This window comes from Canis lupus, chromosome 8 (assembly GCF_048164855.1).
Source record: "Canis lupus baileyi chromosome 8, mCanLup2.hap1, whole genome shotgun sequence".
In the NCBI taxonomy this organism is placed as follows: Eukaryota; Metazoa; Chordata; class Mammalia; order Carnivora; family Canidae; genus Canis; species Canis lupus.
The window spans coordinates 59,900,380-59,921,869 of record NC_132845.1 but is presented as its reverse complement, the minus strand read 5'-3'; the positions used below and the strand labels follow the sequence as shown (position 1 = coordinate 59,921,869).

At 53.4% G+C, this 21,490-nt stretch overlaps 3 protein-coding genes across 14 annotated transcripts; 2 read left to right on the top strand and 1 right to left on the bottom strand.

Moving 5' to 3' along the window:
* Positions 1-1,560: 1,560 nt before the first annotated feature.
* Positions 1,561-13,417, top strand: TBC1D10B (TBC1 domain family member 10B). The gene is made up of 9 exons (XM_072836447.1): positions 1,561-2,528; positions 6,834-6,933; positions 7,229-7,336; positions 7,426-7,532; positions 10,659-10,773; positions 10,897-10,962; positions 11,144-11,333; positions 11,657-11,811; positions 11,890-13,417. The coding sequence occupies exons 1-9, from the start codon at positions 1,576-1,578 to the stop codon at positions 12,532-12,534; spliced, it is 2,439 nt and encodes an 812-aa protein (XP_072692548.1). The 5' UTR covers positions 1,561-1,575; the 3' UTR covers positions 12,535-13,417.
* LOC140638686 (sesquipedalian-1-like) lies at positions 12,587-20,389 on the bottom strand. 7 transcript variants are annotated; one of them, XM_072836460.1, is made up of 3 exons: positions 14,684-15,052; positions 14,360-14,443; positions 12,587-14,211 (listed from the first exon to the last, which is right to left on the bottom strand). In XM_072836460.1, exon 3 carries the CDS (start codon positions 14,186-14,188, stop codon positions 13,580-13,582), a length of 609 nt encoding a protein of 202 aa, XP_072692561.1. In that variant the 5' UTR covers positions 14,189-14,211; positions 14,360-14,443; positions 14,684-15,052; the 3' UTR covers positions 12,587-13,579. The 7 variants fall into 7 exon arrangements, with proteins under 7 accessions (XP_072692561.1, XP_072692560.1, XP_072692557.1 ...); XM_072836459.1 differs by lacking the exons at positions 14,360-14,443; positions 14,684-15,052 and adding an exon at positions 15,080-20,389; XM_072836456.1 differs by having other exon boundaries at positions 14,360-15,052.
* On the top strand, positions 14,625-17,591 carry CD2BP2 (CD2 cytoplasmic tail binding protein 2). Of its 6 annotated transcripts, none has more exons than XM_072836453.1 (10): positions 14,625-14,747; positions 14,888-14,962; positions 15,072-15,217; positions 15,650-15,669; positions 15,753-15,856; positions 16,164-16,231; positions 16,355-16,512; positions 16,632-17,073; positions 17,155-17,264; positions 17,347-17,591. In XM_072836453.1, the coding sequence occupies exons 5-10, from the start codon at positions 15,816-15,818 to the stop codon at positions 17,455-17,457; spliced, it is 930 nt and encodes a 309-aa protein (XP_072692554.1). In that variant the 5' UTR covers positions 14,625-14,747; positions 14,888-14,962; positions 15,072-15,217; positions 15,650-15,669; positions 15,753-15,815; the 3' UTR covers positions 17,458-17,591. The 6 variants fall into 6 exon arrangements, with proteins under 6 accessions (XP_072692554.1, XP_072692553.1, XP_072692552.1 ...); XM_072836450.1 differs by having other exon boundaries at positions 14,668-14,747; positions 16,096-16,231; XM_072836452.1 differs by lacking the exon at positions 15,650-15,669 and having other exon boundaries at positions 14,626-14,747.
* Positions 20,390-21,490: the final 1,101 nt, after the last annotated feature.

Sequence of the window (21,490 nt, the reverse complement as noted above, 5' to 3'; positions counted from 1 at the left end):
GAAGTCCAAGGAATTAGAGCCTAGATTCTGGGGAGGAGCTGAGATAGATGGGGGGCTGAGAAGAGGGACTTAGGGCTTGGGATTCCCATAGGAAATGGAGGATCCAGGGAGATGGGCTGCTTAGAGGATTGGGAGCTCTGGTTATAGTCGCCTAGGCTTTGAGTGTTGAGGTTGGTTGCTGGCCTAGATGAAAATTAAAGACAGACTGGCTGAGAGTACTTGATCAGAGGCCACTGGATTTGTGGTGGGGTCTCACAGACCACCAGAGTGAGGCGGCTCTGGATGGAGAATGGGAACCCAGGGGGCGCTTGGCTGGCTTAGTCGGGAGGGCATGCGGCTCTCCATTTCAGGGTCGTGAGTTCAAGCCCCACCGTGGCTGTGGAGCCTACTTAAAAAGAGAGAGAGGGAGGGCAGGGAGAGAGAGAATGGCAGCCCAGAAAGGACTCAAGCAGAGCAGCGCGGCGCTCTTATTGGCTAAGGGCTGCACTAGTGTCTCTGGCCTCCGCCCCCTCTCGGCGCTGTCCCCAACTGTCGCCCCCTCCTGCGCTTGTCTCCGGTTGTCACCGATATCCCTGAGCTGGCACCGCCTGCTGGCAGCGCCCCTACCCTTTTGGATGCTGCCACTGGCCGAGACATCCGTCTATCTTACTTTCCTGTTGCCAAAGTGAGGGAATACTCTCATTGGCTGACGATGCAAATTAATTGCAAATTTGGCCCCCCCCCCCGCACCCCCCTCCCCCAGCTGTCATTCCTTCTTGACTTTCTTGGGAGACCTCAAGAATTCCTCAGCTCTTCCTATTGACTGCGGATGCTGTCCGTCACCGTCCTAAGAGACACCCCTGTCTGTCAACTTGACCTCCGCCCACTCCCCCTGTTCATTGGTTCCCTTTTTACTGTTCCCTTTGGCCAGGCTCGCCTCTTCTTGCGCAGCACCCTCCTCCTTCCGTGGTCATTCACTCTCCAGCCATTTTTAGTGGCTGGGAGGTTCAGCTTCCCGCTTTTCTATTAGTTCTCTCCTTCGTCCCACCTCCTCCTGCCTTCGCTCACCCTCTCATTGGTCTTCGAGCCCTCCGCCTTTTCCATTTCCTCTTTCCAAATTACCCAGCCCCTTCCCACCCCCAACCCCACCCACCCTTCCAACGATTGGCAGAGACCCAGTTCCCTCTGTCCTATTATTCGTCCAAACACTCTGACGAGGCGGGAGGAAAAAAAAGGAGCGCGATGGGACTGCCCGCGCGCAGGCGTGAAACGCTGAAACGCTGGCCGCTTAGCCGGCACTGGGCATGTGCGCAGGCGCGAGGTCGGCCGCTAGCCTGAAGCAGGAGGGAGGGGGCGGCGGCGAGAGCGCTAGGGGTAAGAGGGCGCGAGCGGGACCCCCGCGCCTGGCGCCCCGGGACCCCTGCCACGCCTCCGCGCGCCCGGCGGCGGCGGCCCGCGCGCTGCCCCCGTCCCGGACGTGCGCCGGGCCGCGCCCTTAGCCTGCTCCCCTTCCTTGGCGGGCGGTGCGGAGCGGCCTGAGGGGCGGCGCCTTCTGCGGCCGCCCCGGCGGGGGGATGTGAGGGGAGGCCCGCGGCCATGGAGACCGGCCCGGCGCCCCTGGTGGCCCCGCCGCGCCGTCATGGCGCCCCCGCGGCCCCCTCGCCGCCACCCCGCGGCTCCCGGGCCGGACCCGTCGTGGTGGTGGCTCCGGGCCCGCCAGTGACCACGGCCACTTCGGCCCCAGTCACCCTGGTGGCCCCCGGGGAGGCGCGGCCCGCCTGGGTACCGGGGCCCACCCAGACCTCGGCCCCGGCCCCGGCCCCGGCCCCGACCGTCACGAGCAGCACAGTGGTGGTGCTGACTCTGGAGGCCTCACCCGAAGCCGCGAGGACGCAGGTCTCCGCTGGCTCAGAACCCCTGGTGTCCGCGGCAGTGGCAGGAGCCGAGATGTCCGTGGCTTCGGGCCCGGGGGCAGATTCTCCGAAGACAGAGGAGGCTAGAACCTCACCCGCCCATGGGCCAGGTACTCCCACCGCGACCCCCACCAGGACCCCTTCCAGAACGGCTCCTGGGGCTCTGACTGCCAAACCCCCGCTTGCCCCCAAGCCGGGAACCACAGTTGCCTCAGGAGTGACTGCGCGGGTTGCAGCAGTGACCGCGGGACAGGTGACAAGTGGACATGGAGCTGCCCCAGCAACATCAGCATCAACTACACAGGCTCCAGAGGACCCTTCAGGGCCTGCTCCAGGCCCTTCAGGGACATGTGAGGCTATGGTAGCTGTTGTGACAGTCACCCCAGCTCCGGAGCCCGCTGAAAACTCTCAGGACCTAGGCTCCACGTCCAGCCTGGGACCTGGCATCTCTGGGCCTCGAGGGCAGGCCCCGGACACTCTGAGCTACTTGGACTCCGTAAGCCTCATGTCTGGGACCTTGGAGTCCTTGGCAGATGATGTGAGCTCCATGGGCTCAGACTCGGAGATAAATGGGCTGGCCCTGCGCAAGACGGACAAGTATGGCTTCCTTGGGGGCAGCCAGTATTCGGGCAGTCTGTGAGTACCCAGTGGGCACCCAGTGGGGACTGCTTCAGGGAAGCAGAGGTTGGGGAGGAGGAAATGATACACCTTGCCCAGACTCTGGCAGCCCAGACTGCTCTGAGGCTCCAGGAGAGTGTCTCCAGCAGGAGTGAGGTACTTGGTGATCCCTTTCATGCCTAGAGCATCGTGAGGTTTTGGTGGCACTTGGATGTTAGAGTTTCAGGCCAGGTGTCAGGAGTTCTGAGTTTGAGCTTTGCTTTTAGTGTGTTGTGTGCCTTTGACCTAGTGTCTTCCCTATTTCCATGCCTCAGTTTCCTTCTCTATAAAGTGAAAGGTTGAATGACGTGATACCTAAGATTGTCCCAGGTCCTTGATGTGAAACTCCAGCTATGGGCCAGATATTCTGGAGGGTTGGTTGGGCAGGGGTTCTGGTAGTCCTTGAGGGAGGAGTCTGGGAGGGATGCAGGCATCTCCCCTCCCCCATAGTCCTAGCTCTGATGGGTTGGTGAGATGGGGAAGTCTGGTTGATGGAGGGGAGACCCTGAAGGCAAGACTCCTCTGCAAAACAGAGAAGGGCAGTCTTGTATTTTTACTAAAGGAAAAGGGTTAGGGGAGGCCTCTTCCCCATTTCCTCATCTCCCTAGCCTGGCTTACTCTTTCCTAGTTCCCTCCAGGGGCCTGAGTCACTCCTGATGTGGGAGTGTGATTGCATCTGACTTGTTCCTTCCCTCTCTCCGGATCCTGTCCATTGTTTCTGTACTCTATTTAACTTGCTGGTCAGTTCAACCTACAGCATCACTTGAGCACCCAGGTGCCAGACCCGTGCTGGGTACTAGGGATAAAATAGTTGTTTCAAGGTGCTTAACATCTAGAGGAGAAACAGATACTTAAACAGTTGGCTTCAATATATGTTAGGTTTAGCCTAGAGATCATCACAGGATTTTGTGAGCACCTAGGAAAGGGATCTTTTGCCCACTCAGGAGTCTGCTGAAGGTCCAAATGCTGAAGAATGAATAGGATTTAGTTGTGTATGTGGGCATTGGGGTGGGGGGTACCTGTCTGGGGTTGGAGGAAAACAATTGGGAGGATATTCAAAGCATTTTTTTATAATCCAAAAAACAGAAAACCTTTGATTGAACACCAAAATTCATGGTCCTAGGAAGGCAACTGAAGTTTTGTTTTTTTTTTTTAAGATTTTATTTATTTATTCATGATAGTCACAGAGAGAGAGAGAGAGGGGCAGAGACACAGACAGAGAGAGAAGCAGGCTCCATGCATCGGAAGCCCGATGTGGGATTCGATCCCGGGTCTCCAGGATCGCGCCCTGGGCCAAAGGCAGGCGCCAAACCACTGCGCCACCCAGGGATCCCGGCAACTGAAGTTTGACCGTGGTGTTTTCCCATGCACAGGGGATGCACTGTTGTACACAATTTATAGGTGAAGAAACAGGATTAAAGCAGTTGAGTGAATTGCCCCACTCACATCTGGATCTGTGTGACTGACTGACTTTATCCTCAAAACCATGCTGCCCTAAGGAACTTGGATTGAATTGGATCTTAGTGTGCCCCTCGTGTGTGCCAGGCACTGTGCTGGTTGCTATTTTTGTGCTTTGTAATTTTGTCCCTCTAAAATCTATCTTCTGTGCTGGAGGAATATACTTATGAGGCAAGGCTGAGTGGGGCACATGTTACCTTAAAAGCTTGTAATGGCTCCCCACTGGTCACAGGATAAAATCCCAAGAACTTTTTTTTTTTTTTAAGATTTTATTTATTTGCTCATGAGAGACAAACAGAGAGGCAGAGACATAGGCAGAGGGAGAAGCAAGTTCCCCAAGGGGAGGGAGCCTGTTGCGGAACTCGATCCCAGGACCCCCGGATACGACCTGAGCCAAAGGCAGACGCTCAACCACTGAACCACCCAGGCGCCCTTCAAGTGCTTTATTCTGCAGACAGGTTCCTTTCCTTATTATCTGGCTCTGTCAGGCTTTCTGGTCTTCTCTCTTGCCAGTCCTTGCCACCTTGCCATGCACTTAGTACTGTGGTCCTTTTTTTTTTTTTTTTTTTTTTTTAGATTTTATTTATTTATTCATGAGAGACACAGAGAGAAGCAGACCCCATGTAGGGAGCCCAATGTGGGACTCAATCCCAGGGCTCCAGGATCATGTCCTGGGCCAAAGGCAGGTGCTCAACCGCTGAGCCACCCAGGTGTCCCCTGTGGTCCTGTTGAACTGGTTGTAGTCTTTCTCCCTTCATACTCAGGCTTTCCCACCTGCCAGGAATGCCTTTCTCCTCCTCCTTGTCTTGGTATGTTCTACTCAGTCCTTCATGGTTTATGAAGATGTCTCCTCTGGGAAGCCTTTCCCGATGTATCCACTGCCCCTACTCCCGTCAGTGCCTCTTCTGTACATTTTTGTCATTGCATTTCCCACACCACATTGCAGTTATCTCCCCTGCAAGCTTGTGACCTTCTTGAGGGCAGGAAAGATACTATCTTACTCTTCCTAATCCTTAGAGTTTAGAAGTTATGATAGAAATTGAGAGATGTTTAAGGGGCTTCTGAGACGAAACTAAAATTTAATGAGCCCTTCCATTTACCAGTCCTTTATATACAGTTTCTCAGTAGTCCTCTCATAACATTGTGATGTAGGTGGTGACATCCCTTTTTTATAGAAGAGGAAGAGACTCAGGTTATCACTTTCCAAGATTCCCCAACTTTTTTTTTTTTTAATTTTATTTATTTATTGAAAGACACACAGAGAGAGGCAGAGACACAGGCAGAGGGAGAAGCAGGCTCCATGCAGGGAGCCCGATGTGGGACTTGATCCCGAGACTCCAGGATCACGCCCTCGGCGGAAGGCAGGCGCTAAACCGCTGAGCCACCCAGGGATTCCCAGATTCCCCAACTTTTAAGATTTTATTTATTTGCTCATGAGAGACAGAGAGTGGCAGAGGCAGAGGGAGAAGCAGGCTCCCTGCTTTGCGGGGAGCCTATTGTGGGACCTGATTCTGGGACCCCGGGATCACGACCTGAGCCAAAGGCAGATAGATGCTCAACCACTGAGCCACCCAGGTGTTCCAATTCCCCAACTTCTAATGGATGGAACTGGGTTTTGAACTCAGGTCTGTCTGGAAACTCAAGTTCTTTCTTCCGTTCACTCACCTCCTCTTACTGGCTCCTACAGATAACTATTTCAAGCCTTATGGGCATCTTGAATGTGAAGCTGTGACAGAACAATGGGCAGACAATGCAAGGAAAACTTCATTTGCTTGGGAATCTAGGATGATTTCAGGGAGGAGGAGGTAGAGGGAATTGCAGATGGCCCAGGAAATCTCAAGAGTCTGATAGGTGGAAACTCAGTTGCTTCTAAGGAGGCGAGAAATATTTTGGTTCTGTATTTTATTTTATGGATAATAATTGCTGTTACTTACTGAGCACTTGCTATTTGTCACCTCATATAACTTCTCCATCTTACAAATGAGGAAATTGAGGCCCAGAGGAATTCAGTGACTTGCCCAAGGTCACACAATGAATAAGTGGTGAAGCTAGAATTGGGCCCCAGTCTAATGCAAAGTGTGGCTTTTTTTTTTTAATTTTTATTTATTTATGATAGTCACACAGAGAGAGAGAGAAACAGAGACATAGGCAGAGGGAGAAGCAGGCTCCATGCACCGGGAGCCAGACGTGGGATTCAATCCCGGGTCTCTAGGATCATGCCCCGGGCCAAAGGCAGGTGCTAAACCGCTGCGCCACCCAGGGATCCACAAAGTGTGGCTTTTATGTATTTTGTACCCTCTCCCCAAACTTGTATGTGCAGGATTTGAACATACCCAACACATATAGAGATCCAATATGAGAACATGATCTCTATACAGAGATTCCTTCCAAAGAGAAGTCCTTTTGGGACGCCTGGGTGGCTCAGCAGTTGAGTGTCTGCCTTTGGCTCGGAGTGTGATCCCAGGGTCCTGGGATCGAGTCCCACATTGGGCTCCCTGCATGGGGCCTGCTTCTCCCTCTGCCTATGTTTCTGCGCCGCCCCCCCCCCCCGCCCCCTGTGTCTCTAATGAATAAATAAATAAAATCTTAAAAAAAAAAAAAAAGTGCTTTCAGTATGGTAAGCTAGACCCTTGGGCAGCTGAGCAGCCAAATGTTCTGATATTTGGCAGCTCACAAAATGCTTTTCTATCTAGTATCTCATTTGAAACTGGGGAGGTAAAAAACAACAACAACAACAAGAAACTGGGGAGGTGACTTCAGTTCCACCGGCAATCCATGTTTTACACTACTGCTACTGACCCCTTCCATGCTCCCTTCATCCTGCAGAGAAAGCTCCATTCCTGTGGATGTGGCTCGGCAGCGGGAGCTCAAATGGCTGGAGATGTTCAGTAACTGGGATAAGTGGCTGTCACGGCGTTTCCAGAAGGTTTGGAAGGCTTGAGTGGTGGGCAGGGCAATGGACAGATTGGGAGGGGGCCAGAGAGGGCTCATGTGCTCCAGGGAAGGCATGTTAGTATTTGCTCTTTAGACAGACATTGGGGCAGGTGGTACTTGGGCCTGGGAGGAGGACTAGCTTTAAAGATAGAATGCCAAGCCAGGTCCAGTGGAGTCAAGCCAATGGGATGTGGAAGAGGTGTGCCAGAAGCCTGAGGACTGCTGGGGAAAGCCTGGAGGCTATGCCAGCCCCTGAAGCTGTTGCCCTGCCTGCCACTCTCTCTTAGGTGAAGCTGCGCTGCCGGAAGGGGATCCCCTCCTCCCTCAGAGCCAAGGCCTGGCAGTACCTGTCCAATAGCAAGGAACTCCTGGAGCAGAACCCTGGCAAGTTTGAGGTGTGTCCAGGGTATGGGGATGTGACATGGTGTGAAGGGTATCATCAGTCCCCCCAGATCCTGAGATAGTCCCTGCTGTTCCACTGCAGGAGCTGGAACGGGCTCCTGGGGACCCTAAGTGGCTGGATGTGATTGAGAAGGACCTGCACCGCCAGTTCCCTTTCCATGAGATGTTTGCTGCTCGAGGGGGGCATGGGTAAGATGGCCTGACCACGTGGGTCAGTCAGCAAACATTTGTAGAAGGCTTCAGGTGGATACAGTTCTTGCTTTCCAGGGCTTCTAGGAGAGTGGTCCTTAATGGATTGAGTATCAAGCCATATTGAAGGAAGCATCTTGGGAGGGAGATTCTGACTTGGGGTTGGGCTGCACAGTGACTTGTTGGGGGGGGCGCACAGTGACTTGTTGAGGTTACATTTGAACTGGGTTTTGAAAAATAGATGGGAGCAAAGCAAGGGACAGGTTTTTCCTGGCTAGGGGTTAAGCTGTGTCCGGGATGTGTGGTTGGGTAGAGCTGCGGCTGGAAAAGCAGTTTAGAACCAGATCACCAAAGGCCCTTAAAACCTGTTCCAAGTCACTTTATTTTTTTTTTATATTAATTTTTATTTATTTGTGATAGTCACAGAGAGAGAGAGAGAATGAGGCAGAGACACAGGCAGAGGGAGAAGCAGGCTCCATGCACCGGGAGCCCGACGTGGGATTCGATCCCGGGTCTCCAGGATCGCGCCCTGGGCCAAAGGCAGGCGCCAAACCGCTGCACCACCCAGGGATCCCCCCAAGGCACTTTATACTTTTGTTCTATATGCTGGGCTTACCCAAGATAGACAGACAGATAGATAAGTCCTTAGTAATATGCAAGATAGTATTAGGTAGCTCTTAGGTGGACTTTTTTCATCAGTTGGTTCATCTTTTCAGCAAGTACTTTTCAACACCTGCTATCTGCCAGGCACTACTCAAGCCACAGATGACAGCAGTTAACAAGAGACAAAACTCCTGCCCTTATGGGGCTTATTACATTTTAGTGGGGATAGAGGATGAATAAATAAGGCAAAGTATGTTGTATGTGAAATGGTGGTAAGTATGAAACGGGTTTTAAAGCAAGAAAGGGGAATAGGGAATGTGAATGGAGTTTGGGTTACAGGTGATCATCTGACTTGTGTTTTAAAAGGATCATTCTGGCTGCTGTGCTGGGAATAGACTCTAAGGAGACAAGGACAGAAGCAGAAAGACCTATTAGGAGACCATTTCCATAATCCAGAAGAGAGACAATGATAGATAGACCAGAATGGTAGCTGTGGAACTATAGGGAGAGGTGGTTGGGTTCTGGATCTATTTTGAAGGTAGACCCAAACGATTTGTCCACAAATTTGATGTGGAGTATGTGTGTGAGAGAGGAAGAGTGAGTGAACATGCAATTAAGGCTGACCCTGAAGATTTTAGGCCTGAGAAACGAAGAATGGAATTGTTATATACTGATGCGGATGGGGAAAATGAGGTTAGACGGGTACATCAGGAGCTCAGTTTGGAATGTGACGTTTGAAATGCTAATTGGACATCCAGATGGAGATGTCTGGTAAGTTGGATGTACTATATGTACAAGTCTGGAATTTGGGGAGAAATTTAAAGTGGATGTAAGCTGGAAATTGAGAGTTGTCAGTCTCTAGATGGGATTAAATACACCCATGAGACTGGATGAGATCATCAAGGTGGCAAATGTAGATACAAAAGGAAGCTCAAAGATTGAGCCCTGCAGCTCCAACATTTCAAGCATGGGAAGATGAGAACAAGCCATCAAGAGAGACTAGCAGCAGAGAGGTAGAAGGAAAACCAGATTTCTGGAAGCAAACGAGGGGTTTCAGGATCAGCTGTATGAAATACTGCTGATTGGTCAAGTAGAGTCAAGTCTGCAGGCTGACCTTGGGACTCAGCTTAGTGGAGGCCATTGGTGACCTTGATAAGAGCAGTTTTGCATGGGGCAGTAGGTTAAAGCCTCATTGGAGGATGGGAAGAAAGAGATTGACGGCGAGTCTGTACTCTGATGTTTCGCTGAGTAGGTAAGGAGAGAAGTGGTATGGGGTTTGGAGGCGAAATGGGGGGTGGCCAAGAGACATTTTTTTTAAAGCAAGAAGAAATAACAGATGTTGGTATGCCAATGAGAATGATCTAGTAGGAAGAGAAAAACTGATGATGTAGGAGAGATGGGAGGTGTGCTGGAGGGATGGTCTGTTTAGTGAGAGTGGATGGGGTGCAGTGCAGCCTTTCCACAATGGAAAGGCTGTGTTTGGCCAAGACCACAAATAGTTTACCCACAGCAACAGGGGAGAAAGCAGGGACACATGCAAGTAGGTGGGTGAAGGTAGCATGGAAGCTTGGGGGAGTTATGTGTTTATTTTAATAGGTATTAAGTAAAATAACTAGTGCATCAAACCTGTCATTTCATGGATGGAGAAAAAAATATTGAGGGAAAATAGGTGAGAGGTATGCAAATAAAGCACAAATAAAGATCATACTTCAGTGACTGAATTTTGGAATAGAGGTCATTTTTAAATTTTTTCTGGGGAAGAAATGAAGGTCTGAGCTATGGAATGGCTGTGGAGACAGAAGGAACAGGCATGAATGAAATTCAAGAGGTAGTGTTGAGAAGACTTGGTAAATAGCCATGGGGAGTGACGAGGGGCCCTCTTTTCCAATGTGTAGCTGAGTGAATGCAATTCCCAAAAACAGTGATGGGGCATTCTCAAGAAACAGGAGCAGGTCTAGGGCAGAGATTTTCTTCTTTTGCATGCAGAGACAAGAGAAAGGTCTGAGGCACAGCAGGCTTCCCAAGCCTTCACCAAGAACCAGGGCCCACTGGACATGGTGGCAGGAACCTGATGCCATCCAGTGGGGCAGATGAGGTGGGCCCTGCCCTGGGAGAGCCCCTGCTCTGGGGTGATAAAAGCATTCAGACAGTGCTCTAGGAGGGCTGATGCTGTGGGTGGTGAAAGCTTCCTGAAGAAGGTGACCTTGAAGGTCTATGGGATATTAGCAGATGGAGAGAACACAGCCTCTGTGGGAGAATGAGTAGGGAGCACGTGGGGTGTGCAGGCAAGGGTGGAAGGCTGGAGCCTGGAATGCTTTCATTATGGTCTGAATCTTTGGCTTCACCTTGATGGATAGCGCCAGGAAGGTCAATGGAGGTATGTGGTGGTGAAGCTCTGGGGTTAATCTGGAACTGGATCTAGGAGGGGTCTGGAATGGGGCTGGTTGAGGGGAGTAGGCCTAGTTTGGGGCAGAGAGGCTCCAGCTCCTGTGACTGCCCTCATGGTCTTCCCCCAACCCACAGGCAACAGGACCTGTATCGGATCCTAAAGGCCTATACCATCTACCGGCCTGATGAGGGCTATTGCCAGGCCCAGGCCCCAGTGGCTGCAGTGCTGCTCATGCACATGCCTGCTGAGGTCAGTACACCCTGGGCCTTGTTGGGGAGGGCCTGGGAGGACCTTGGTGTACAGCAGTGATGGGGGGCTCTCTACTCCCTGTCTCAGGTCCCATCCTTCCCTCCTTGTTTTTGCCCTTCCCAGCAAGCTTTTTGGTGCCTGGTGCAGATCTGTGACAAGTACCTCCCTGGTTACTACAGTGCAGGGCTGGTGAGTGTCTGAAGGCCGGGTGTGCCCAAGGCTGCAGGGAGGTCCCTGTCCTGCCCCACCTGCTGCCCTTTTGTCCCTCTGCTCTGGGCCTCTCCCACTGAGGTGAGGATCCCCTACTTGGGACAGTTCTACCCCAAGGGGGCTCCAGTAGGCCTCTTCTCAAGGCTTATCCCACTTCCAGGAGGCCATTCAGCTGGATGGAGAAATCTTTTTTGCTCTGTTGCGCCGGGCCTCCCCGCTGGCACATCGGCACCTGCGGCGACAGCGCATTGACCCCGTGCTCTACATGACAGAATGGTTCATGTGCATCTTCGCCCGCACCCTGCCCTGGGCATCAGTACTGCGTGTCTGGGATATGTTCTTCTGTGAAGGTACTTCTGTAGCCATTCAGGCCATGAGGGGCCTGGGGTTTCAGTGGCTGCCAAAAGGTATTTCTGGAGCCTAGGCTTTCCTGTAAGCAGTCTGGGGGCTGGAGAGATTGGGGCCTAGCCTTGGCTCTGCCATCAGCCTGGAGCCTACTCTCCCTCCCAGGAACTTGAAACCCATGTCAGCTCATTTTCCTTCATGGGGCCTCAGTTTCCTCATCTATGAGGATGGCAGTAGGACAGGGATAGAGCCTATGAGTCCCTTTGAATTGGGGCAAGTTGAAGTCCCATCCCTGGTCACCCACGCTGTCTTTTCTCTGCCCTTGCAGGCGTCAAGATCATCTTCCGGGTGGCCCTGGTGCTGCTGCGGCACACGCTGGGCTCGGTGGAGAAGCTCCGCTCCTGCCAGGGCATGTATGAGACCATGGAGCAGCTGCGCAACCTGCCCCAGCAGTGCATGCAGGAGGACTTCCTGGTGCATGAGGTAGGCTGTGGCCTGAGCACATCCACACCTGCTTCATCCCATCCCCTTCGTCCTGCTACCCATTTCTTCTCTGTCTAGGTCACCAACCTCCCAGTGACAGAAGCCCTGATTGAGCGAGAGAACACAACCCAGCTTAAGAAGTGGCGGGAAACCCGGGGGGAGCTGCAGTATCGGCCCTCTCGGCGACTACATGGCTCCCGGGCCATCCATGAGGAGCGTCGGCGGCAGCAGCCACCTCTGGGCCCCTCATCCAGCCTTCTTAGCCTCCCTGGCCTCAAGAGCCGAGGTTCCCGGGCTACGGGGGGGGTCCCCTCTCCACCTCCTCCTGCCCGCAGGGCTAGTGCTGGGCCCACTCCAGGGCCCGTGGTCACTGCTGAGGGACTACATCCATCCCTTCCTTCGCCTACTGGCAATAGCACCCCACTGGCTCCCAGCAAGGAGACTCGAAGGCAAGAGAAAGAGCGGCAGAAACAGGAAAAGGAACGTGAGAAGGAGCGGCAGAAACAGGAGAAAGAACGGGAAAAGCAAGAGAAGGAGCGGCAGAAGTGGGAAAAAGAGCAGGAGAAGGAGCAACAGAAGCAGGAGAAGGAGCGGCAGAAGCAGGAAAAGAAGGCCCAGGGCAGGAAGCTCTCACTGCGTCGAAAGGCAGATGGGCCCCCCACCCCCCAGGATGGTGGGGACAGGTCCTCGGCATCTGAGGCCCGGCAGGATGCTTACTTCTGACCTCTGTTTTGGGGCTGGACTGCATGACCTCCCTCTTTTTTCCTCAGTCCAGAGCAGGCCTGGCCTGGGGTGCTGCCCCAAGCCTCCTGGGCCAGTGGTCACTCTCTCTGGGGAAAGCAGTTGGCTCCCCATCTCCTTTGCCAGCCACTGGTCCCTACACAGCTGGGACAGTGGGAGCGCACTGGGCAGCCGCCTCTCCTTGGGACAGCCTCGAATAAGTCTGGAGCCCCTCACCTCCAGTTAGGTCCAGCTGGGGTCTCTGTCACTCCTGCCCCAATTCCCTCTGGGGTCCTTCCCAGGTGCAGTCCTGATTGGCCTTTAGTCACCTCAGGGGTGACTTGGCGATGGGAATCAGCAGTTTTCAGATTCTTACACTCCAGTTGCTCCCCTTTATCCGTGAGTGGAGCCGGGTTCCTTTTTCCCTGCAGCCCTGCCCATCTCCCCCTCTTCCTGCCTGGGGGCCAAAGCTCTCCTCGCTCTACTTTCGGACATCTCTGCGTTGTAATTATGTACAGAGGACCTGGTGGGTCCAGGGTGGGGGTGTTCGCTCTATCTTCTGTCCTTTAGTTATCCTTCTACAATGTTCTTGCACTCATTTATTTAAGGGGACATGCCTTGGAACAGGAAATGCCCCCCCCCCCCCCCAACCATCCTCCTTGCTCTCTTTCTTCTTCACCACCTTCCTGTGTATTCTCAGGCCTCTCCTGCTTTGTCTCACCAGGGTCCCCACCTTTTACATTGTTTCCCTCCAGCCCCTATCTGGGGAAGGGGTCTTCCCTTGAGCTCCAGGGGGTGGAACCCAATGTTTACATTCTCTTCTATCTCTGCTCCTATCCTATGCAGCGCTTTGAGGAATCAGAAAAGAACCTGCTGTTGTACCTGGGCCCGTCTCCTGCTTTGTTATTTGATAGAGGGGGTTAGAATAAGGACTGGGCAGGGGGTGGGAAACAGTGGAGCAGGCCAGGATCCAGGCATCTACCGAAGCTGTGGGCTGGTCTTGGCACGTGGGTACCTCTTGGCCTTTGGTCCACCTTTCAGTCACTCATCAGCTGCTGAGCTCCTGTTCCTCTTTTGCCTGGGATCTGCTGCCCCCATTGTTAGCCTGGGGCCCTCTACGCACCACCTGCAGCACCCGGATCTCCTTTCCAAAGTGCTCATGCAATTCCTGGAAGCTGGAGGGGATACCGAGGGTGGCAAGAAAGCCACAGTCCTCTGGGGGTGAGCTGGGCTCTTGGCCAGCTGCCTGGCACAGCTCCCGGTACTGGGCCTCCAGGGGGGGTAGTAGCGCCACCAGCCGCCTCCAGCTCGCCCCAGCTAGTGCCCACAGCCAGGCTCCCAGCTCTTCCTGGTTTTCTGCTGCCAATTTGTAGGCACGCCCAGCTGTTCCCTCAACCCTAGGGGTCAGGATGGTAAAGGCATAGGGTTCTGTGGCCCCAAGGCGTGGCTCCACCCGACAGTTTTCCAAGAGAATGAGGCCCAGGGGTGTGTGGTCCGCCTGGTTCTCCAGGTAGAAGAGGAGGTTTCCCCGGAGGATGAACCAGCGGCGTTGATAGCTGATATTTCGGGCTCCTTTCTTCAGCAAGATGCCCTCGCGGTCTGGAGCTTTTCTGTATCCACGGAAGAAATTGAGTACGGACTTCTGGTGCAGTTTCATGGTAGTCCAATCTGGGAGTAGACCTTGGGGGCAGGAGAGAGAGCTGGTCCTAGCCTAGTGGGATTTAAGAGTGTCCTCAAGAGTACAGGTCTTGCTCCCCCCCCCCCCCCCCCCAGCACTGGGGCCGACACCTCCCACCTACAGTTCTCCCCTTTGGGCTAGTTTACAGACCCTGGGCAGGGGCCGCTGGCCTGGACCCCTATTTGCTTGCGCCTGTAGTTGGAGAGACGCACCGTTGCCCTTTTCCAGGCCTACCTGAAATCAGGGCACAAGAAACTTCGGCCTGGGTACTGGACACAGGTACCACCGTCACCTTTCCGAGACGGCTCTTCCCACCTCTCAAACCAGGAACTCCCCAGGGGATAGGTGTCGGGTAAATGACTTCCCCCGGGTCCTAAAGAGACCTGTGTTCGGCAAGTGCCCCGGAACCACCCCGGGCCTCCAGGCTGGCCATCAGAACCGGGTCTTGCCTCGGGGAAAAGAGCAGGGCCGCACCTCGGGGTAGGAGTGGACTGGACTGGACGCTGAGTGGAAAGGAAGGGTTTCCAAGAAGATTCTGGTGAGGGGCGCAAAGCCCTTGGGCAACCCTGGGGAAAGTGATTCAACTATGGAAAGGGAAACGGGCCATTGTCCCACTTTGCTCCTCCATCATGGTCCTGGGCGCCCCTTTAAGTAGAGTGCGCTCTGCTTTCTCCCCAGAGCCTCTGACTGCTGTCGGAGGGAATCGAAACCGCATCCGGCCATCTCTCTCGTCTGATCGGGGCCTAGGCGTTCGTACGTCCCCTGTTCTCGCCATTGTCGCCCCACACTGATCACGTCACTCTGGGTTGGGCGGGGAGGTGTTTCCCGCTCACTGTGTACTTCCGCCCGCTTCTCCACTTAGTCCCCTACCCCGAGTGAAGCCACTTCCGGCCTTCTCCAGCGCCTTCCGCAGTTCCCTTCCGGGTGATGGCGGCCGCTGCCCCGGACGTAGCCGTGGGGAAAGCCGCTCTCTTTTTCCTTCCCCGCCGGCCTCCCGTCGATCTTTAGGTGAGCGCGCGCCGGTGGGGTCCTGGAATCCTCGCGGTTCTGCCGCCCCTCTGATTTGTACACTTAGCCCGGGACAGTTGGGAGTCACCCCTCGGAGCCGGGAGTTCGGCGCGGGGAAGAGGGGGTCGGCCAGGACGCCAGGTCCTGGGTCCGCCCGGGCCCCGCGGGCTCTGAGGGAGCTGGGGGTGTAGGAGCCGGTGTCAGCCCTCAGAGCCTCGTCGCACCCAGGACTGCGGGGGCCAGGAATGGGGGGGCATGTGTGGGGGGTCTGTCTCCTTTCGTCAAGGGTGGGGGTTGCCCGTGGGAAGCCCCTCCGCGCGTCCGCCTCTCCGGCCCCGCACCAGCAACTCTTTTGGACCAAACCAAGTCCCCGGGGCCTCCTGGCGGCCGACTTCCCTTTCGGCCCCTGACTCTGCACCCTCTCTTCCCAAGCTGGATCTAGTGCGTACCAGGTGATTATTTGTTGTGCTGGCGGCCCTTCGGCGGTGAGTAGCCTCGCCCAGTTCCCTTAATCTGCACCCTTTCCCTCGCTCAGCTTGGCGAAGGCTCCGCTGTGCAGGCATGCCAAAGAGGAAAGTGACCTTCCAAGGCGTAGGAGATGAGGATGATGAGGATGAAATCAGTGTCCCCAAGAAGAAGGTGAGGTGGCCAGACTCCTGTATTCTGGGGAGGAGTGAGGGCAGGGAGAAGGAACTGGAGGCTAGAAGAGAAAGAAAGCTGGTGGGGATAAAGCGGTGAAAGGTCTCGCTTTTTCCATGTTCTCTGGGAAATGGGTTTGGAGAATTTTCAGTCTGAGAAAGCTTTGAAGAAAAACCTTCCTAGAGTACTTTGAGGAATAGCCGCAAACCTGCATCTCTCAACTTGCTGGCTCCTCACAGCTGGTGGATCCTGTGGCTGGGGCAGGGGGTCCTGGGAGCCGCTTCAAAGGCAAACACTCTTTGGACAGTGATGAGGAGGATGATGATGATGAGGGGTCCAGCAAATACGACATCCTGGCCTCAGAGGATGTGGAAGGTGAGCTAAACCCAAGAATTGTTGCTGCTGGAGGAACAGATGGGGTTTCACGGGATATGGGGTGGAGAAGGCTCTTGTCTGTTTTTGCTTGCTCAGCCTGGGCCACCTGTGTCTTTGGTGCAGGTCAGGAAGCAGCCACACTCCCCAGTGAGGGAGGTGTGCGGATCACACCTTTCAACCTGCAGGAAGAGATGGAGGAAGGCCACTTTGATGCTGATGGCAATTACTTTCTGAACCGGGATGCTCAGATCCGAGATAGCTGGCTGGACAACATTGACTGGGTGTGGCCCAGGGGTTGACTTTGGCTGGGGACCTGGAGGCAGCAAGTGCTGGGCTTGTGCCCTGCTCACGGTTTGTAAGAGATAACCGACCCCCCCCCCCCCCCGTTTTCATATCACAGGTGAAGATCAAGGAGCGGCCACCTGATCAGCGCCCACCTTCAGACTCAGAGGAAGAAGACAGCCTGGGCCAGACACCAATGAGTGCCCAAGCCCTCCTGGAGGGCCTTCTGGAGCTGCTGTTACCCAGAGAGACAGTGGCCGGGGCACTGAGGCGTCTGGGGGCCCGAGGAGGAGGAGGTGGCAAAGGGGGCAGCAAGGGGGCTGGGCGGCCTAGTTCCCCTCAGCGCTTGGATCGGCTCTCTGGGTTGGCTGACCAGATGGTGGCCCGGGGCAACCTCGGTGTATATCAGGAGACAAGGGAACGGTTAGCCATGCGGCTGAAGGGGTTGGGGTCCCGGACTCAGGGACCCCCTGACCCCACACCCCCACCCTCTCTGGACATGTTTGCTGAGGAAGTGGCAGAGGGGGAGCTGGAGACCCCAACCCCCACACAGAGGGGAGGTAAGATCAGAAGGCAGAGGAGGGGTGTTGGGGCAGGAGGTAGGGCACTTGAGGGCCAGATGGCTTTGCCTGTTGTTTTAGAAGCAGAATTGAAAGGAGATGATGGTCTGGTGGACGTGATGTGGGAATATAAGTGGGAGAACACAGGGGATGCTGAGCTGTATGGGCCCTTCACCAGCACCCAGATGCAGGTAAGCCCCTTCCTGCTTCTACCACTACCCCCCTTCCCTTCTCCCATGAGTCTTTCCCCAGCTCTGCTTTCCTTTCCTGCAGACCTGGGTGAACGAAGGCTACTTCGCAGATGGTGTTTATTGCCGGAAGCTGGACCCTCCCGGTGGACAGTTCTACAACTCCAAACGCATTGACTTTGACCTCTACACCTGAGTCTGCTGAGGGCCCAGTTTGGTGGTCCCTTCTTTCCTTGACTCTGGAGGAGGCCCCAGCTGTCTCAGGCATTGAGGATTTTGGGGGCCACCTTTCAGTCCATTTTCCTTTCCCAATAAAAGCCTTTAGTTGTATGTTAGGGCCTTGGCTGTGCTGATGGCCAGGAGCTAAGGTGCTTCATAGCCCCTTTGGACTTGCCTCATGAAGTTCTTCTTGGGAGTGTTTGGTCACTTGAGCCACCTCACCTTTGTTTACCATTCCCAAGGTAGAGCCAGGGCTCCCAGGTGGCCTGTGGCCTTCCCACCTGGATTCTGCTCACCATCTCAAAAATCTCTTTGCTCACCTGCTGTTCTCCAGTACCCTCGGAGCAGGGTTCCTGTTTTGTTTTTCTGCAGTCCTGTTTTTAGAACTTTAGAGTCTCTAGCCAGTATAAGATGGAGCTTCAGAAGTAGAAATTTTTAGGCTTCAAAAGGGCTGAGACATATGCTGGGGGTGAGTGGGAAGCCTGGTACCCACTCCCTCCCCACCCCCTCGGGATCTCCAGCTCCTCAGGCGAAGTGTGAACTCCAGGCCACCTGGGCCAACCATTGAACAGACAAAGAGGGGCAGTGTCTCCCTGGAGCTCACACAGCAATCTGAGCATGACTTGACCCCATGGGTTTCTTGCCCAGACCTTTCTTGGCACCTTTGAGGCCCTGAAGCTTCCATTCCCTGGGCTCTCGTGGTGTGCCTGGTATGAGGCTAGTGCTTTGAAGGAACTCTCAATAACTAGGGAGCTGATCCACTTCCAGGAATTCAGATTCTGAAGAGTGGGGTCGGGAAGGAGACAGGTATCATTGAACCTGGACCTCCCACCTCTAACCAGTTTTGCCTTATGCCTCTTCTCTCATGCACCAGGTTAGGGGGAGTCCTCCACATTTCTACCTCGACTGTCCATTGGTGTCTCAGCAGGGCTGTAAAATTACTCCTCATGTTCTGAATGAATTGATCTAGGTAGTGGCTTGGTGGTTGGGACTTTGAAAAGCTTCCAGGTGATTCCAATGTGTGGATGAGTGGAAAACCATCGGGTGGGACTCCTGTGATTGGGTTCCACCTCAAGCGAGGGGCCTCTTCCCAAATCCTGCGGTGGTGGCAGAGGTGAACAGGTGTGGCCAGGGCTCCGCTGGAGTCTGTTACAGGACTGTGGAGCACCAGAGCCCCAGGTGGAAGGAGCCAGACTGGGAAGTAGGAAAGACAAGGACAGGGTGGGGATACTTGGTACTCCAGCAAGGTCTCCAACTTCTGTGATAATTAGGTCTGTGCTAGTGCCAGTCCAGACTTGGGTTTCACCGACTCCAAGATCCCTTCAGTTGTAAGAACTCTTTATGTGTCATTGAGGAAGAAAACCCTGCCAATTACATTTACGAGATGTCAATGATTAAAAGGTGCATCCTGATTTCAGAAACAAGAAAGGAAAAGCAGTACAGCTGCCACCTTTATAACCCCAATGACTGGCTTGTGGGAGGGGCTTAGTGTTTGGTGAATAGGTAGCAGTTCCCTTGAGACTGCCACCAGCACCTGGGGCCTCCACCTGGCCAGAACGGACTCCCATCTTCCCCTCACAGCGTCCTCCTGGGTTCACCCTTTTTCTTTTAAAGAATTTATTTATTCATGAGAGACACACAGAAAGAGGCAGAGATAAGGCAGAGGGAGAAGCAGACTCCACACAGGGAGCCCGATGTGGGACTCGATCCCGGGACTCTGGGATCATGCCCTGGGCCGAAGGCAGGTGCTAAATCGCTGAGCCACCCAGGGATCCCCCCCCCCGCCTTTTTTTAACTTTTTTTTTTTTTTAATTTTTATTTATTTATGATAGTCACAGAGAGAGAGAGAGAGGCAGAGACACAGGCAGAGGGAGAAGCAGGCTCCATGCACCGGGAGCCCGACGTGGGATTCGATCCCGGGTCTCCAGGATCGCGCCCTGGGCCAAAGGCAGGCGCTAAACCGCTGTGCCACCCAGGGATCCCTGCCGCCTTTTTTTATTTTGAGAGATTGAGAGGTGGGAAGGAGCAGAGGGAGGAGAGAGAATTTTTTTTTTTTTTTTTTAAGATTTTCTTTATTGGGACCCCAGGGTGGCTTGTCTGCCTTCAGCTCAAGTCATGACCCAGGAATCCTGGGATTGAATTCCACATTGGGCTCACCACAGGAAGCCTGCTTCTCCCTCTGCCTGTCTCTACCTCTCTCTGTGTCGCTCATGAATAAATAAAACCTTTAAGAAAAAATATTCATGAGAGACATAGGCAGAGGGAGAAGCAGGCTCCCTGCAGAGAGCCTGACAGGATTGGATCCCAGCACCCCAGGATCACAACCTGAGCTGAAGGCGGACTCAACCACTGAGCCAGCCAGGTGCCCAGAGGGAGAGCCTGATACAGAGCCTGATGTGGGGCTTGGTCTCGCTACCCTGAGCTCATGGCCTGAGCTGAAATGAAGAGTTGGACACGGAACTCATTGAGCCACACAGGTGTCCCAATCTCTTTGATGACACACTGTAGGCAGAATAATGACCCCCCCCCCAAATATGGCATGTCCTTAACAGAATCGGTGAAGATGGGACCTTAAGAAGCAAAAGAGATTTTAAAGAAGTGATTAAATCAGTGACTGAATTGGGGGGAGGGTTGTTCTGGATTATTGAGGTATGTGGGCCCAGTGTCATCAAAAGTGACCTGCAATGTCAAAGGGTTAAGTCAGGAGGGTCAAAGGAGGTGAAGGTGTTAAACATGGCTGCTGGCTTTGAAGATGGAAGACAGGGCCATATCCCAAGGAATGCAGTGGTCTGTGGAAGCTGGAAAGGCAAGAGCCACTACAAAGGGCAGCCCTACTGGGGATTTGAACCCAGTGAAAACCATTGTGGACTTCTGACTTCTAGGATCCTACCTAATAAAGTTGTGTCTTAAGCCACTAAGCTTGTGGTTATTTGTTGCAGCCCTAGCAGGAAACTAACATACCCCATCTGAGTGATTGCCTCTTCCCTCCCACAAATATCCCTAAGTTTTCTCCCTGTGGCCTTTCCCTATTACAAGCTCCTATCAGCACTTAACTCCCTAGCTCTTCTTAAAAGTGTGTATCCGTGTGTGTGTGTGTATACACACACACACACCCATCAGCAGTCCCTCCCCTTTCCTTCCCACCCTCCTCATCCTCCAGCACCTGGCAACCAGTAATCTTCCTCTCTCTCTGTAGAGTAGCCTATCCTGGCGATTTGATACAAATGGACTCATAAAGATGTGGTCTTTGTGTCTCCTGTGTCTATTTCTACTTAGCCAGTTTTCGAAATCCATCCATGTAATGCGTAACACAGTACATTATGCTTTTTAAATTTTTTGTTATGCATTTTTATGGTTGAACAATATTCTACCATATGGATGTATGCTCTATTACCATTAACTAAACCTTGCACTTTCTTTGGCTTTTACTCATTTTTCCCTAATGTTCCTAATCTGTTCCAGAACCTCTTCTGGGATACCCGTTTGCATACAATTGTCATGTTTCCTTAACCTCTGGTCTGACGGTTTCTCAGACTTGTTTTTGCTGACTTTGACAGTTTTGAGGCGTACTGGTTAGGTATTTTATAAAATATTCCTCTAATTTGGGTTTTTTCTGTCTGGTATTTTTCTCATGCTTAGATTTGGGCTGTGGGTTTTGGGGAGGAAGACCATGGAGGTGAAGTGCCTTCCCTTTTACAGAAAATGAAAACTCTTAATGGCTCCATTTCCCTCAAGATAAATTTCAACAGCTTGAAGCTGACTGAGAGGATCTTCCATGTCCTGACTCGAGCCAGCCCCTCCAGCTCCGCAACTGCCTTTGCTTCCCTACTTCCTTCTCCCACAACCTTCTCCCAGGAGAGGGCAATTTCATTTCACCAGGCCTGGCCCAGTGATGCATTTCTCTCTCCTCTATATGGGAAAGACCAGTTAATATATATGTGTTGTACTAGATCCAAAGTCTCCTTTCCCTACAAAGCTTCCTAACCCACTCCCCATGCCCCAGGTTGGTC

Excerpts from the sequence above, each read along its gene's own strand:
- TBC1D10B (XM_072836447.1), top strand. The coding sequence starts at position 1,576 with ATGGAGACCGGCCCGGCGCCCCTGGTGGCCCCGCCGCGCCGTCATGGC. Across the intron at positions 7,337-7,425 it reads AGAACCCTGGCAAGTTTGAG|GAGCTGGAACGGGCTCCTGG; the intron begins GTGTGTCCAGGG and ends GTTCCACTGCAG. Across the intron at positions 7,533-10,658 it reads GCTGCTCGAGGGGGGCATGG|GCAACAGGACCTGTATCGGA; the intron begins GTAAGATGGCCT and ends CCCAACCCACAG.
- LOC140638686 (XM_072836459.1), bottom strand. The coding sequence starts at position 14,188 with ATGAAACTGCACCAGAAGTCCGTACTCAATTTCTTCCGTGGATACAGA.
- CD2BP2 (XM_072836450.1), top strand. The coding sequence starts at position 15,779 with ATGCCAAAGAGGAAAGTGACCTTCCAAGGCGTAGGAGATGAGGATGAT. Across the intron at positions 16,513-16,631 it reads GGCTGGACAACATTGACTGG|GTGAAGATCAAGGAGCGGCC; the intron begins GTGTGGCCCAGG and ends TTCATATCACAG. Across the intron at positions 17,265-17,346 it reads TCACCAGCACCCAGATGCAG|ACCTGGGTGAACGAAGGCTA; the intron begins GTAAGCCCCTTC and ends CCTTTCCTGCAG.